This window comes from Ceratotherium simum, chromosome 4, assembly GCF_057802395.1.
Source record: "Ceratotherium simum simum isolate JZ-2026a chromosome 4, ASM5780239v1, whole genome shotgun sequence".
Taxonomy (NCBI): Eukaryota; Metazoa; Chordata; class Mammalia; order Perissodactyla; family Rhinocerotidae; genus Ceratotherium; species Ceratotherium simum.
In genome coordinates this window covers 23,033,989-23,047,294 of record NC_141903.1, presented here as the reverse complement: position 1 = coordinate 23,047,294, position 13,306 = coordinate 23,033,989, and the positions used below count along the sequence as shown (strand labels likewise).

Genomic DNA, 13,306 nt, shown 5'->3' with positions numbered 1-13,306 from the left:
CACATTCAAGATTATCTTTTTTCCAATAGCCATGGGAAACTACTGAAAGATTTTTTAAAGAGGGAATTGACAAGATTTGATGTGCAATTTAGAATATTTGTTGATGGGCCAGCCCCGTGGCTTAGCAGTTAAGTGTGCACGTTCCGCTGTTGGCGGCCCGGGTTCGGATCCCGGGCGCGCACCAACGCACCGCTTCTCCGGCCATGCTGAGGATGCGTCCCACATACAGCAACTAGAAGGATGTGCAACTATGATGTACAACTATCTACTGGGGCTTTGGGGGAACAAAATAAATAAATAAAATTATTAAAAAAAAAAGAATATTCGTTGATATATGAAGGATGGAGAATTAGTAACGAGAGCAGATTTAGAGAGACATATTGGGAGAGGAGTGCAGTCATCTGGGTAACGGAACGGTGGTTTGTATTAGAGATATAGTTACCTATTAGAGATAAAGTTACTTTGGATGAGGTAAAGGACAAAAAATAATTCTTTCACTGCTTAGGGATATATCCTATCCACTCGGAAAGCTTGAGTCAGCTCCACAGTGCTCTGGCTCTTTGTGGTTGTGATAATTAAGGAGATAGAAATGAAAATCATTGATTCAAATTAGAATAGCTTGAGTACATTATAATATTGGAAAGAGGAGTTTGAGAGGAAATAGAGTTGTGTCATTTCTGTTATCTTCTGCTATTGGGTAGTTTTATTGCTTAGTTGTCAGGTAGTAATTCTTGTTCTTACCAAAGCAGTAATTGAGGAGTGTGCAGCATTCCTCCACCCACAGGTGATGGTTTTGGTCAATCACAAAGGAGTTTAGAATTTCTAGTTTAATAATACTGCTCTTTACTCAAAGTGGAAGGGAATAAATATTTTTCCATCTCTGCAAGTGAAACATTCGTTCATTTTAGCAAAGATTGTAGAACTGGTATATTTCTCAACTTAGCCATGCCTGTTTATATCTTTGCAACCAAAAAGATTCTCTAACCTCTAGTAACAATGCATCTTCTTCCTAGAGTTCACTTAACTGTGTAAAGAACTATGAGGATCTAAATTATACAATATTTCCTTTCTTGGGTTTAGCATTTTTAAATTCTAAAGCTAGGTCTAATAAAAAAACAAACAGGGGCCAGTCTGGTGGCACGTGGCGCAGCCGTTAAGTGCGTGCGCTCGGCTTCAGTGGCCCGGGGTTTGCAGGTTTGGATCCTGGGCACGCACCGATGCACCACTTGTCAAGCCATGCTGTGGAGGTGTCCCATATAAAGTAGAGGAAGGTGGGCACGGATGGTAGCCCAGGGCCAGTCTTCCTCAGCAAAAAAGAGGAGGATTGGCATTGGATGTTAGCTCAGGGCTGATCTTCCTCACACACACACAAAAAAACCAAAAAACAAAAACAAGACAACCGAGTAAGTCAGATCTTGAAAACTGCCTCTTAAACTTTTTTCCTTCCTAGACAGTTCCTGTTAATTTAATTATTGCTGCCTACGACAACCCCAACCCTAGGAAAAAAAACCTGGACACTCAAGCAGAAAAGCCTTCACAATGAATTGCCCCCAAAAATAGTTCAATTACTGGGAAACAGTGTTCTCTCCCAACCCCACCCTAGACTGGTCTGATTTTTATGTTTTGACAACTGAGATCTTACAGAAACATCATCTGTTCCTGAGATTGTTCAACTATTTACATAACCAGAGAACAGACCTCAAGAGAATTTTCATTAGTGGGGGGCGGGGAGGAACAAGGATTTATAATTAAATAGTATGTAGGGTCCCATTATGCAATGACCCAAAAGTTATATATGCAAAATTAGGAATATGCATTTTTCTTCAAACATCATCTGTGGCTTTAATCTAATTTTCAAAGGGCCCTGTGATCCAAAAAAGATGAAGAACCACTGAAACAATAATTTCTTCCTGAGCTGTTTTGATCACCATTAATCATTTCTTGTAAAACTGAAGGGATAAGATACATTTGAGTTAGTTATTTGTGCTTCTAAAGCTTAGTAAGTGATTTGTCCAAATAAGCAATTATATGAAACAGTAAAACGAAATTTTCGAACTCAAGTTCAGGCAGAGGGTAAGAGGGTAAAGAGTCAGCATGATGAGCAAGGACTGTTTCACGTTCAAACTTCAGTCTTGGAAAGAGTAGACGGGCAGAGCCCAAGCTAACAAAAACAATTTAAAAAATGATGCCAATAGCCATAAAATACAGCAATTCTATCTTGAACAAGAATGACATGTTTATGATCAGGTGAAGCATTTATAAAGGTAGCTTGTGTTTAAGAACATAACACTTTGGGTGATTAAAAAAGTTTCTCCTCTTTGGGTGAAACCTGGCATAAGGCTTTAGAGATGACCTACAATCACTCTGCAGGTGTTAGTTCTTAGTTCTGAATAACTGCTGCTGGCTTTTCACGCTCTTTCCTCCAGTAGGAAACCACAAGTCCAAAGTCAGAGTCCACTGTGTCTAAGGGTAGAGCTGATTGAAACTTGAACTTCATTTGTATTATTTGGATCACTGCAAAAACATCTAGGGATCAGAGTAAGTGTCTGGCGAGGTGCAACTGCAGAGGTGAAAGGTGTCAAACCGTTTGAATTTGGCACAATTTCTTAAAGGTCCCTGCAAGTTCACGTGCAGAAGGTCTGGCAGTGTCTTTTGTAAACTTTAGTGCTGCCGTATTTCCGAAGGAGCGCTTGCGCCTGTTGCTGCACTTCCTGGGTAACGCAGCCAGGATGCTGGCACCCGATGTGAAGCAGGACGAGGCAGCACTCCAGCACATCTGGGAAGGGCCAGGTCTGAAAGATGACAGGAAGATGAACAAGGAAGCATTTGCAAAAGAGCCACAAACACCTGCACAGAAGGCACCCACTAACTCCAAGTCTCAGCACGGCTGAGCCACTTCTCTCATGAGACAATGACTAAGGAGAAAGGATACTCACAAGTGGGATGGCTACTGGGATGTCCTTCTCAAACGATACAATCTTTTTCTAGAGCTCTACTCAAATTAATTCAAAATATGATGCTTCTATTACTACTAGGGCCGCATCCAAATTCACCTATCCATCTGTAAGCTATCAAATACATGGTACCAATTTTAATTTTACTTTACCTCTCGATTACAAAATTTGCTGGATTTCTCTGAAGATTGAGGTATAAAATTGCTTGTGTGGTCAATAATTCCACTCTCCCAGAACCTTTTAGCTAACAAAGGCAACTGTAGCCTAAATTTTTAAGCACATACAAATGCACAGAAATTTCAAAAACTGAACAGAGAAGCAGATGACCTTAATGAATTTGGTTTAGTCAACTGATAGTATAAAAAGTAATATTTTATCAAATGAACTGCTACAAATCTTACCTTAATGCTCTCAGGAAACTTAGCTATTCTCTCATTTGCCTCCGTAAGCCTTTTGGTTAATTCAGGCAAAGAAACTGGCTCATTTTTTTCTTCTTTACTAGTAATAATAATAAAAATATAAGTCATATGTCTTACCTGGGTTACAACTCTATTATCTATAAATAAAATTCCTTTGTTACCTGGATCTTGATCTCCCATCATTAATACAAAGGTCAAGAGAAGGCAATTTAATGTGATGTGATATAAAGCTTTCAAAATGTAATATTACTCCTCACCATTTTCCAAATCCCCACTTCTTAGACCCACAGCCCCAGTGAAAATTGAGGACCTTTAGAGGACTCAACCTGCAGCCCAGTACAAGAGGGGCTGGATTTCTCTGGGGAATGGTTAGACAGAGGTGGTGCTCCTAACCATGGGGTGTATGGATACACATTTTTCTGGAAAGTGTCTTAAGCTTCTCAAAATCGTCCTGTGATCCAAAGGTTAAGAGCCGCTGGGTTAGAGAACTTTTCAGTATTTTTCTTGTTACTAAAACCAAATCCTAAAGCTGTGGTAGCTTACTGGAGAAGAGACTCAAAATTCTGACTCAAGATTTCAATGGGAGTATTTTTAGAGCATAAATATAAGGGCTTCAAAGCTTCTTAATTTTAATTTTTAAACTTAGTAATAATAGCTGTAAGTTTATTGACTGTACTAGTCACTATGTTTTAGGCCCTGTGCTGGGGGACATAATCAAGGTAAAAGGCGCTCAGCATAATATCCAATCAATAATTGTTAATCACTGCAACTGCCCACAGCAAAGCACCCTGTAATAATGCGAGCTGCAGAGTGACTGGCTCCTGTTATCCACTGGGCCCCTATTTTCAAGGGAAGTGATTAGGATGCTACAACATTCCGATCATCTGGGATTTTCTCAGTCCAGTGTGCAGTTTTGTACACTACCCTTTTGTGTATTTTTTGTGATAGTATAGAACAATTAGAAAACAATGGTTTTCATTAATGATGCAATAATGCAACTCCCCATTTTACATAATTGAGTTTTTTTTTGGAATCTACTTATTGCACAAAGGTAGGATTTTATTGTACTATTGTGATTAACAATATTTGTGATTTCATTTAATTCTCAAAACAAGCAAGGTGGGAGTTGGTACTCCCATTTCTAGATGAGGGAACTAAAGCTCAGAGACATTAAGAATCTTGCCTGAGGTCACTCAGCAGGGGCAGGATTAGAACCCACATCTGATTCCAAAGCCTGTGCCTCCATTATGCTGCTTCCAAGTGACCTGATCAATCTCATCATGTACTGATTTTTATCTGATTACATGCGAATCCAGCAGGATATTTTTAATTCCACCTTGTATTGACTCCGTACTTACCACTGGCTCTGACGACCAGAGAGGGAATGTTCTGCATCTTGTTCAGGTGCATTCTTATCAGGACCATTCGCTGTGGATTTACAGAGTTGACTCTTCTGGTGTTGGCGGATCATTTCTGCCAAGGTCTCCTGGACTTCAGCAACGGTTCTCTGTGAGTTTTGGAAACTGGCGTGCTTTTCTGAAAAGAGCTCCTTACAAGCGTTCAGCATGTGTTCACTTTCTTCTGTGAGTCTCACGTCTAGTTCTGGAGGCCTGCTTGGCTCTGGCTGAGAAGATTTGGGGTGAGTTTCTTCAGGGTTGGCGTCGTCCAACTGCTGGCTTTGCTCAACAGAGGCCATCTTTCTGTCAGCAGCCCTTGCCCAGACACTGGATTTGGGGCAGGGCCTGGAGAGAGACCACCAGAATTCATATAGACGTCCATAAATAAAAAAGGCCTCCAAACTTTTGAAAGCTGGTGTGGCGGGGGACTGACGGGCACTCAGTTTGTCTCTTAGCTGGTCACAGCCTAGGAGAAGAAAAGGATTTATGGTTGTGTATTTCTTTTTCTGTAAGAAATCTGGCTTCCTCTCTGCATGTTGTTTCCTATAACCCAAGAGGCAGACCCCAAGAAAAAGGAGAGCAGTGGTCCATGGGACCACATGACTTCCACCAAAAGCCAACCTGAGCTAAACATTTCCTGGCTTAGGACAATCTTCTTGTTGCTTCAGGCTACGAGTCATTCCAGGCATGACAGAAAAAGTATTCCCTCTGTCCCACTGAAGCCTCTGGGGTAAGAACCCACTGTGTCTCTGAAAAATCACAATGATTTAGTTCAGTGACTAATTCTGCAGCTCAAGGAATGTCTATCTTTTTGCTGTGCTTCTCCATTCTTACTAACTTGTGAACACAGTGCTATTTCTTTCTCTTAAACTGTGTGTAGGAAAGCTCTGTAGGAGGCAAGAAGGTAGGTAGGGCCAGGTAACGGAGAACAACTCAGTCATTATGGCTACCTCTTAGAAGCCTGGGTGAGAGAATTCCACTTTCTACTAAATGGCACAACTGGCCAGTTTCTGTCTGTCAATAACCTATGCACTGCTGAATTTCACACCATCGGTGGTGGTTTTACCATCTACTAGTGGGTGTGTCCCAGCAGAGGCGGGGGGCATTTACCCTCAGGAAGAAAGGCTGAGTGCACTTCTTGCATGATGGTGAAGTTTCCCGAGTCGTAGCTCCGGACCACAGCCCGAAGCAGTGCTTCCACTGCCGTGTCCCAGAAGGCCATCTGCTGGCTCAGCACGGCCAAGGTCAGGTCATGGCACATGTGAAGCAGGAGCTGGAGGGAGGAGCCAGAGTCTCAGTTAAACATCCTCCCAAACCAAGCACCGGGATGACACCAGAAATGTTCCTAATTGCACTTGGAAAGAAGTACACACAGTTCACATTTAAGAAAGGTCCTCCTATCTCTACCACCCATTTTTGCTTCTCCATCTGAAACTTTCACATCTAGTTGCTCAGCAACATACACTGTCTGGTGTTAGTTTGTTCGTGCTAAGCAAATGCCTTGACATTTGCATTTAATTAATACAAAAAGTTAGTTTCTGGAACTAACAACTGTAGTAATAATAAAAAAGAACAAACCTGGAATATAATTAAGAAAATTTATCAATTTTAAGTGTGCAATTTGATGAGTTTTGACAAATATATATATACATATACATGGTATAACTACCACCAAAATCAAGACATAGAACATTTTTATTGTAAAATAGTCCTGTGTGCCCCTTTGCAGTCACTCCCTTCTCCCCATCCCCTGGCAACCACCGATCTGTTTTTTGCCAATATAATTTTGTCTTTTCTAGAATTCATATAAATGGAACCATAGAGTACACAGTCTTTTGTGTCTTAGTTCTTTCACTTATCATAATGCTTTCAAGATTCACTGATATTATTTGTGCATCAGTAATTTGTTCCTTTTTATTGTTGCATAGTATGGTATTCCACTGTATGGATACACCAGTTTGTATATCCATTCACCAAGTGATGGACATTTGGCTTGTTTCTAGTTTTTGGCTATTGTGAACTAAGCTGCTGTGAACATTGTGTGCAAGTCTGTGTGGACACCTAATTTCATTTCTTTAAGTGAAAAACCTAGGCAGTGGGATTCCTGGGTCATGGGGCACGTGTATGTTTAACGATAAGAAACTGTTTTCCAAAGTGCTTTACCATTTGAAGACATCTTGTTCCTCAAAAATATAACCATGTACCCCCATTTTCAAAAGAGAAAGTCGATAAATTGAGGTATATTCATAGGATGGGTATGGCAGTTGTAATGAATCAACTTGATCTCTCTGCACCAACATGGATAGATTTTATAAACAGTGGTCACTGAAATAAGTAAGTCACAAAATAGTACGTATGGTCTGACATAGGGGCTGCCTCTAGTGAGCTAGGGAAGGGGAACGGGACTGAGGAAGGGAACATGAAGGACTTCAACTTGATTGTATTTCTTTTACGAAAACACAACAGAATACACAAAATCAAAAAACTCTATGAAGCAAAAATGACAAAATGTGAACATTTGTTAATGCTGGTTGATGGATACTTATAATTCTCTGTGCCTTTCTATATTTTTAGACTTATTTTCTTTTAAAAAGGAATACCGATCTAAGACTAACCTCAAAGCTAAAGGGCTTTACTTAGTCTGAGGGATCCTTCCAGGTTGCCTGGGCCTGCCTTAGTCTTTTCTGAAATGCAAATTGGCATTCCATTTGTTTCCTTATTATACTAGATGTGGATTAAGGAAGTCTTACTACTGAGTGATTAACACCAAAAGCTCCTGCAGAGGGGGTACCTGTTTGGAAGGAGTGTTATTTGTAGCAGATGGGTACTTGATATTTTGCAGCTGCTCAAATGCTGCCTGATACTGCTCTGGGGTGTCCAGGCTGAAGGTGCTCCTCCATACCGCAGTCACCTTCTCCACAAAGCGCCCTTCGGTGCCTGCGGCCCAAGCGTTGTAAGAAGAGGAGGAGCTTTTGCCCTCTGAAAGCTGCTTTTCCTCCAGGTGCTTGGACAGTAGCTCCAGAAGGCAAAACACCAGTCTCTGACCCTGGAACCCAAAACAAAGGAGAGGAACTGTTAAGCAGAGGAAGTGCTTGAGTGTCTGAGCTTCCCCCAGTTTCTCAGAGTACCCCCTCCCCTTTGCATCTGCAGCAAATTCCTTTCGTGGGCTGCCTGCCCAGTGTGAGTCATGTGTGAGGGGGAAAAAGAGGTGACCTAATACACAATTTTTCTAGATGCCTTTCGGGGGAATTTCTACCCATAGCCCTTGGAGCCCGAGCAACCATTTTTATAAAATGCAACTCCAACTATAGCCCTACCTATTGCAATTTAAGCCACATACAGGCCAGCCACCTGAAACTTGTGGCCCAGTTTGAGAAAAGATGTGCTGGGCTCGTCCAGTTCTTTCCCCCAGCCCAAACTCTAGGTTAAGGAACACAAAAGTACTAAGCGTAATGGGCAGAAGGTGCTGGAGTAGACAAGCTGTGTGTATCTGAGGGCTGCGGCAGTGGTTAGGGGCTGTGTCCAAGCAGGAAGAGCGGAGAGTCAGCTGCAAGAGAAGAGAACAGAGGCACAGAGAAAAGGCCTGGAAAAAGCTTCATTTTTGCTGGATTTTCAGTTGCCATAGATTCCTTGTGTACCCCGTAATAATATTTTCTCAGTTAAGCTTGTGAAGGTCTCTTTTCCATACAGCCAAAATAGCCCTTATCAGAACAACTTTTAGCATAAACTTTTGGGTTTTCTTGCTTTGTTTAGGATGCTGTTTAAGAGAAAAAAAGAAATGCTAAATAACCATTCTGGAAACTTTTTTTTGTTGTGAATAAATTAAAAGCTAGATTCGGTCATTTTATAAATAATATACTAAGTGACAGTGTCTTTGAGGGTGTACTACTTCGTGTCCATTTTGAGGTTCCCAGAAGGCTCCCTCCTGACCCAGCAGTTGTCTTGGGCTTTGCATATCCAGCTAGGAACTGTCTTGAGGCCCAGTCACTCTACTAGGGAAAGACGAACTGAAAAAGTTCACGTTAGTATCTCACCAGCCCAAGTCGTCTAAAATGGACCAAATGTTCACATGTTTTGGAAACTAGGTGAGAGTGATGATGCTTTTACAGTAATCTCAATTTTGATGTGCCAAAAAAGGCAGTGGTAAGTTACTCATTTTTAACCAAATGGGAACATTTACCAAAATGTTTTGATTTCACCACACTTCTTTACGGCTTATAGCTCTAGACGGGTGCCAGAGGCAGAGCACCATGATTTCTGTGAGAGGCCAATCCCTCTCCCTCTTCAAAGAAGACCCTCTCCCTCTTCATTGATGTGATGGCATCAGTGTAGAAGCCCTGGACTGCCAGCCCAGGGGCTGAGCAGACTAAAGTCTATTCGTAGATGCTGAACACAAACTGATAAGCAATGGGAATCACTGTGAATGACCACATTATCTTACTCTGAATATGGCAACTGACAAGCCAGGGTACCTCAGTGGGACAGTATGGCTGGACACGTCTAAGAATACTTGCCAAATTGGTACAGCTTGTGCAACTGGGTTATTCACTTGGAATTTGACTAGAAAAAGATTTGGGGCCCTTCCCCTTAAATACCAGGAAATGCAACAACAGACTGACCTTTAGACTTTCGTGGAGCTGCAGGGCTTCCTGGGCTCCCACCCAGTTCCTGACCAGAAGCAGCTCCTGGGCACATCTGAGAGCCAGGGAAGCAGACAACTCTTTCTCTCCTACGATCGAAGCCAACTCTGCAGCCGCTCTAAGTGATGCCGCATCCCCCTTTTTGGCCAAAACTTTGGCTGCATCATAAGCAGAATTGGCCCCTAAATAGCTACAAGACAAAAGAAAACTCAAAGTGTCATAAACAGATCTCCTACTCTCGCTCCCGAGGGGTGAATCATTTCTGTCCGTTTTGCCTCATGTGCCTTCCTGTGGTCCCAGGTGTGTCACTGTCTCTGGCTGTTCCTATGAAGGCTGAGGCCCTCGAAGCACAGAGATGAGTGACACCACCATATGGGGTAAGGACATAAAGGAACCTCAACATTTGAACTGAACCCGAGCAGAGGAGTCATTCTCTCCCATTTTCCTTATTTGATGATACATCATTAGAAAAAGGTATAATTTCTGAGTCTGCTACTGGTTTCTTGAAAAGTTATGGTGATTTACATAAACACCAAGGAGGTAGATCCTGATGAGTCTTATGAAGCCGGCTTTAATACACATATGCTTTTTCTATTTCTAGTCACTTTACTTCCACCTCTAAACTCACAACTTTTGTTCTTGTCCTACTCTTCTCTGTCATGGCTCTTCTATGTCTGGGTGCACTCCTGTTCCCTCAGGCTTACCATTTGGCTGCTACGGCATAATGGCCATCTTTCTCGAGGATGGCTCCCCAGCTGAGGTACAGGTCCTTCAGGGTCGGGTCCTCTGGGCGCAGCCGGGCCTTGGCGACCGCAATAGCCTCCCTACAGGCAAGAACAGATAATCAGCCAATTTGAAAAGGCTCCTCTCCAAGAGGCCCTAGGAGGGGCTGCAAGATAGGACAAGTTGTCCCTCCTATGTTATGTTGTTTCAACTTCCTATAAAAAACTGTTTTCTTGCATTACATGGGAAGTTAAAACTGCATGCTAGGCTTGATTCTTCACCTAGGACAGTGGTTCTTAAAGTGTGGTATGGATTCCCAGGGATCCCCAAAGCCCTTTCAGGGGGTTCATCAGGTTAAAACTATTCTCATAATAATGCTAAGAGGTTATTTGCCTTTTCTTACAGTTGACATTTGCCCTCATGATGCAAAAGCAATGGTGGGTAACTGCTAGCACTTGAGCAAAATCAGGTAGTGGCCCTTATAGTTAAAATAAAAAAAAAAAAGACAAATGCCCTTACTGAAGCAATAAAAATGATTCATTTTACTAAATCCCTCAAGTCCATGTCTTTTAATATCCTGCATGACAAAATGGGAAGAACATTTTGTGTTCTTTACTGCCTTCCAAAGTACAATGGTTGTCTCTAGGAAAAACCTGTACAAATGAATCGTAAGCTTAACTAGTTTTTTTTTCTTGGAACCTCATTACTTCTTGAAAGGATGACTGACAAACAAATGATAGTTATTCAGTGTTGGGTATTTCGCAGATGTTTTCTCAAAAATAAACAAAGTGAGCCTGTCACGTCACAGAAAACAACCAACAGTGTTGTTGCCAATGATAAAATTTAAGCTTTCAAGTGAAAATTAGAATGTTAGAAACCTTGTGGCTGCCACTGTGAGCTCGAGAGCTTCCCAAAAGTTAAAGACTTTTCTGATGAGACTGATGATGATATTAAGGAATGTGATTTTTTTGATATTTTATAATGAAACTTGTTAACACTTGGAGGATCTGTATAATTCCGTGAACTAATATTTTCCAAATGATATACAACTTCTGATTGCAGCCAACATAAAGTTGTAGCTGGAATAAAAGTGTTTTAGATTAAGGTGATCTAGACAGAGCAAATTTCAGAAGTATTTTGAGACCTCAACTTCCAGCCATGATGGAGTAATAGGGATCAGCCTTACTCTCTTGCCACAAAACTAAAGAACTGGAGAAAATATGTATGAAACAACTGTTTTCAGACATTGGACATCAGGCAGCACAGGACTGTCATCTTGGAGAGAACCAAACCAATGATGTGAGCCCTCTCATGGCCTGCCTAAAGCCATTTTCCTATGGGGAACCCCAGCAGAGCCTCAGCAGTCTCCTTGAGTTGAGGAGAGACGAAGCAATTGGAATTTGAGGGGCAGGAGGGTAGGAAGGAAGCAGCTGTCCAGAGAAAGATCTCCAGAACTCAGCCTGGAGATCCCATTGAGTCTTTGGCTAAACAAAAAGCCATGCATTGTAGGAAACTCCTTAAGGCTGGACAAAGAACAGTCAGGGAACTATCAGCTGAGTAACTTCCAGAGCTCACTCAGTGCTTGGGGACTTCTGACCAGCCAGACACTGGAGTTCTGATCTGTTGAATACCTGAGGCATTCAGTAAAGACACCAGAAAGCAGGAGGGCAAACTAATTCTAGAGTACGGATTTCTCTAAGCCTGCCCTGAGAAAGCTTAAAAATAAGCCATGAGAAGATCAAGCTGATCCACAAGCAACTACAGTGTTTGTCAAGGCTGAGTCCAACACTTCTGAAGGAAGACAAACCAAAACAGGGTGAACAAAAAGAAGGTCTCACCAAAGCCATCATATCAAATGGCTGAAAATCAGGGGAGAAAGTCCTACAACAGTCAGAGAAAACATAGTTCCTATGTAACAAAGATAAGACTAAATGAAGTAGTCAAGTCAAAAACAACGCAAGCCAAGAGAATGACATCTTGGATGCACTGAAAGACTTCTCACCTAGAATTCTACCCCCAGTGAAAGATCCTTTAAAATGAAGGCAAAATTAAAGACTTTTATGAACAAACAAAAGTTGATAGAATTGGTCACCAGCAGAACCACACTCTAAAAAAATGCTGAAGTTCTTCAGGTGAAGAAGGAACTCATAGCAACTGGAAACTTGGATCTACATAAGAGAATGAAAAGTGGAAATAATAAGGATGTGGGCAAATATAAAAAACGTTTAAAAGTTATTTAAAAATTTTTTAAAAAGATGATCGTTTAAAGCAAAAATTCTGATAGTATAGTATAATGTAGGGTTATAACATGTCAAATATATGGCAACAATAGCAGAAAGGATATGAGGAAGGAAAGAAGTATGATGTTGTATACAAAGTGGTACAATATTATTTGAAGATAAACTGTGATAAATTAAAAATTTTCATCATAAACTCTACAGTAACCATTAAAAAAAAAACACAAAAGAGTATAGCTAATAAGCCAGTATTGGAGATAAAAAAATATTCAGTTGATCCAAATGAAAGCATGAAAAGAAGAAATGAACAATAACAGATGGGACAAATAGTGAGACGGTAGATTTAAATCTATCATACCAATATTTACATTAAATATAAATGGTCTAAACACTCCAGTTAAAAGGCAGAGACTGTCAGACCAGATAAAAGACAAGACCCACCTGTATGCTGTCTATGAGAAATATTTGCCTCCTTTTAGTTGTCAGTACTTACATATGTATCATAGTGAAAGAATAATAACTTGGAGAGGAAGGATTCTTACCAATCTCAGGAGAGTGGTTACTTCTAGAGAAGGTATGAGGACAGAACTGAGGAAAGGCAATTCAACTAAATCTGGAATGTTATATTTAAAAAAAAAAAAAAACTGGGGGCACACAGAGAGCTTTTGGGGTGGCTGGCAAGATTCTGTCTCTTTGTCTTATGCTGTTTTCTCTATTTGTGTTACTATTTAACACAAAGAAGTTTCAAAAAAGATCAGTGCCAAATGTTGACAAAAGTTGACATTTGTTAAGTATAGGTGGTGGGTGCATTGATGTTGGTTAAGCTAGTGTAAATGTTTCTGTACATTTGAGATGTTTAATTACAATAAAGGTTTTATACTGGTTATCAGGAAGCAGAGCTGTTAAGAGATTATTTTCACGTTATATCCAACTATT

The 13,306-nt window shown here is 40.9% G+C and overlaps 1 protein-coding gene across 4 annotated transcripts in view; it reads right to left on the bottom strand.

Annotated features, from left to right (window-relative positions):
* Positions 1 to 1,816: 1,816 nt before the first annotated feature.
* GEMIN5 (gem nuclear organelle associated protein 5) overlaps positions 1,817 to 13,306 on the bottom strand; it is a 39,680-nt gene continuing 28,190 nt past the window's right edge. For all 4 annotated transcript variants that reach the window (XM_087429504.1, XM_014786147.2, XM_004428606.3 and 1 more), the window contains exons 22-28: positions 10,115 to 10,234; positions 9,390 to 9,600; positions 7,562 to 7,816; positions 5,881 to 6,043; positions 4,732 to 5,236; positions 3,356 to 3,452; positions 1,817 to 2,792 (exon numbers count right to left, since the gene is read on the bottom strand). In XM_087429504.1, coding sequence (XP_087285630.1) covers positions 2,625 to 2,792; positions 3,356 to 3,452; positions 4,732 to 5,236; positions 5,881 to 6,043; positions 7,562 to 7,816; positions 9,390 to 9,600; positions 10,115 to 10,234 — 1,519 coding nt within the window. In that variant the 3' untranslated portion in view covers positions 1,817 to 2,624. The remainder of the gene's footprint in view (positions 2,793 to 3,355; positions 3,453 to 4,731; positions 5,237 to 5,880; positions 6,044 to 7,561; positions 7,817 to 9,389; positions 9,601 to 10,114; positions 10,235 to 13,306) is intronic.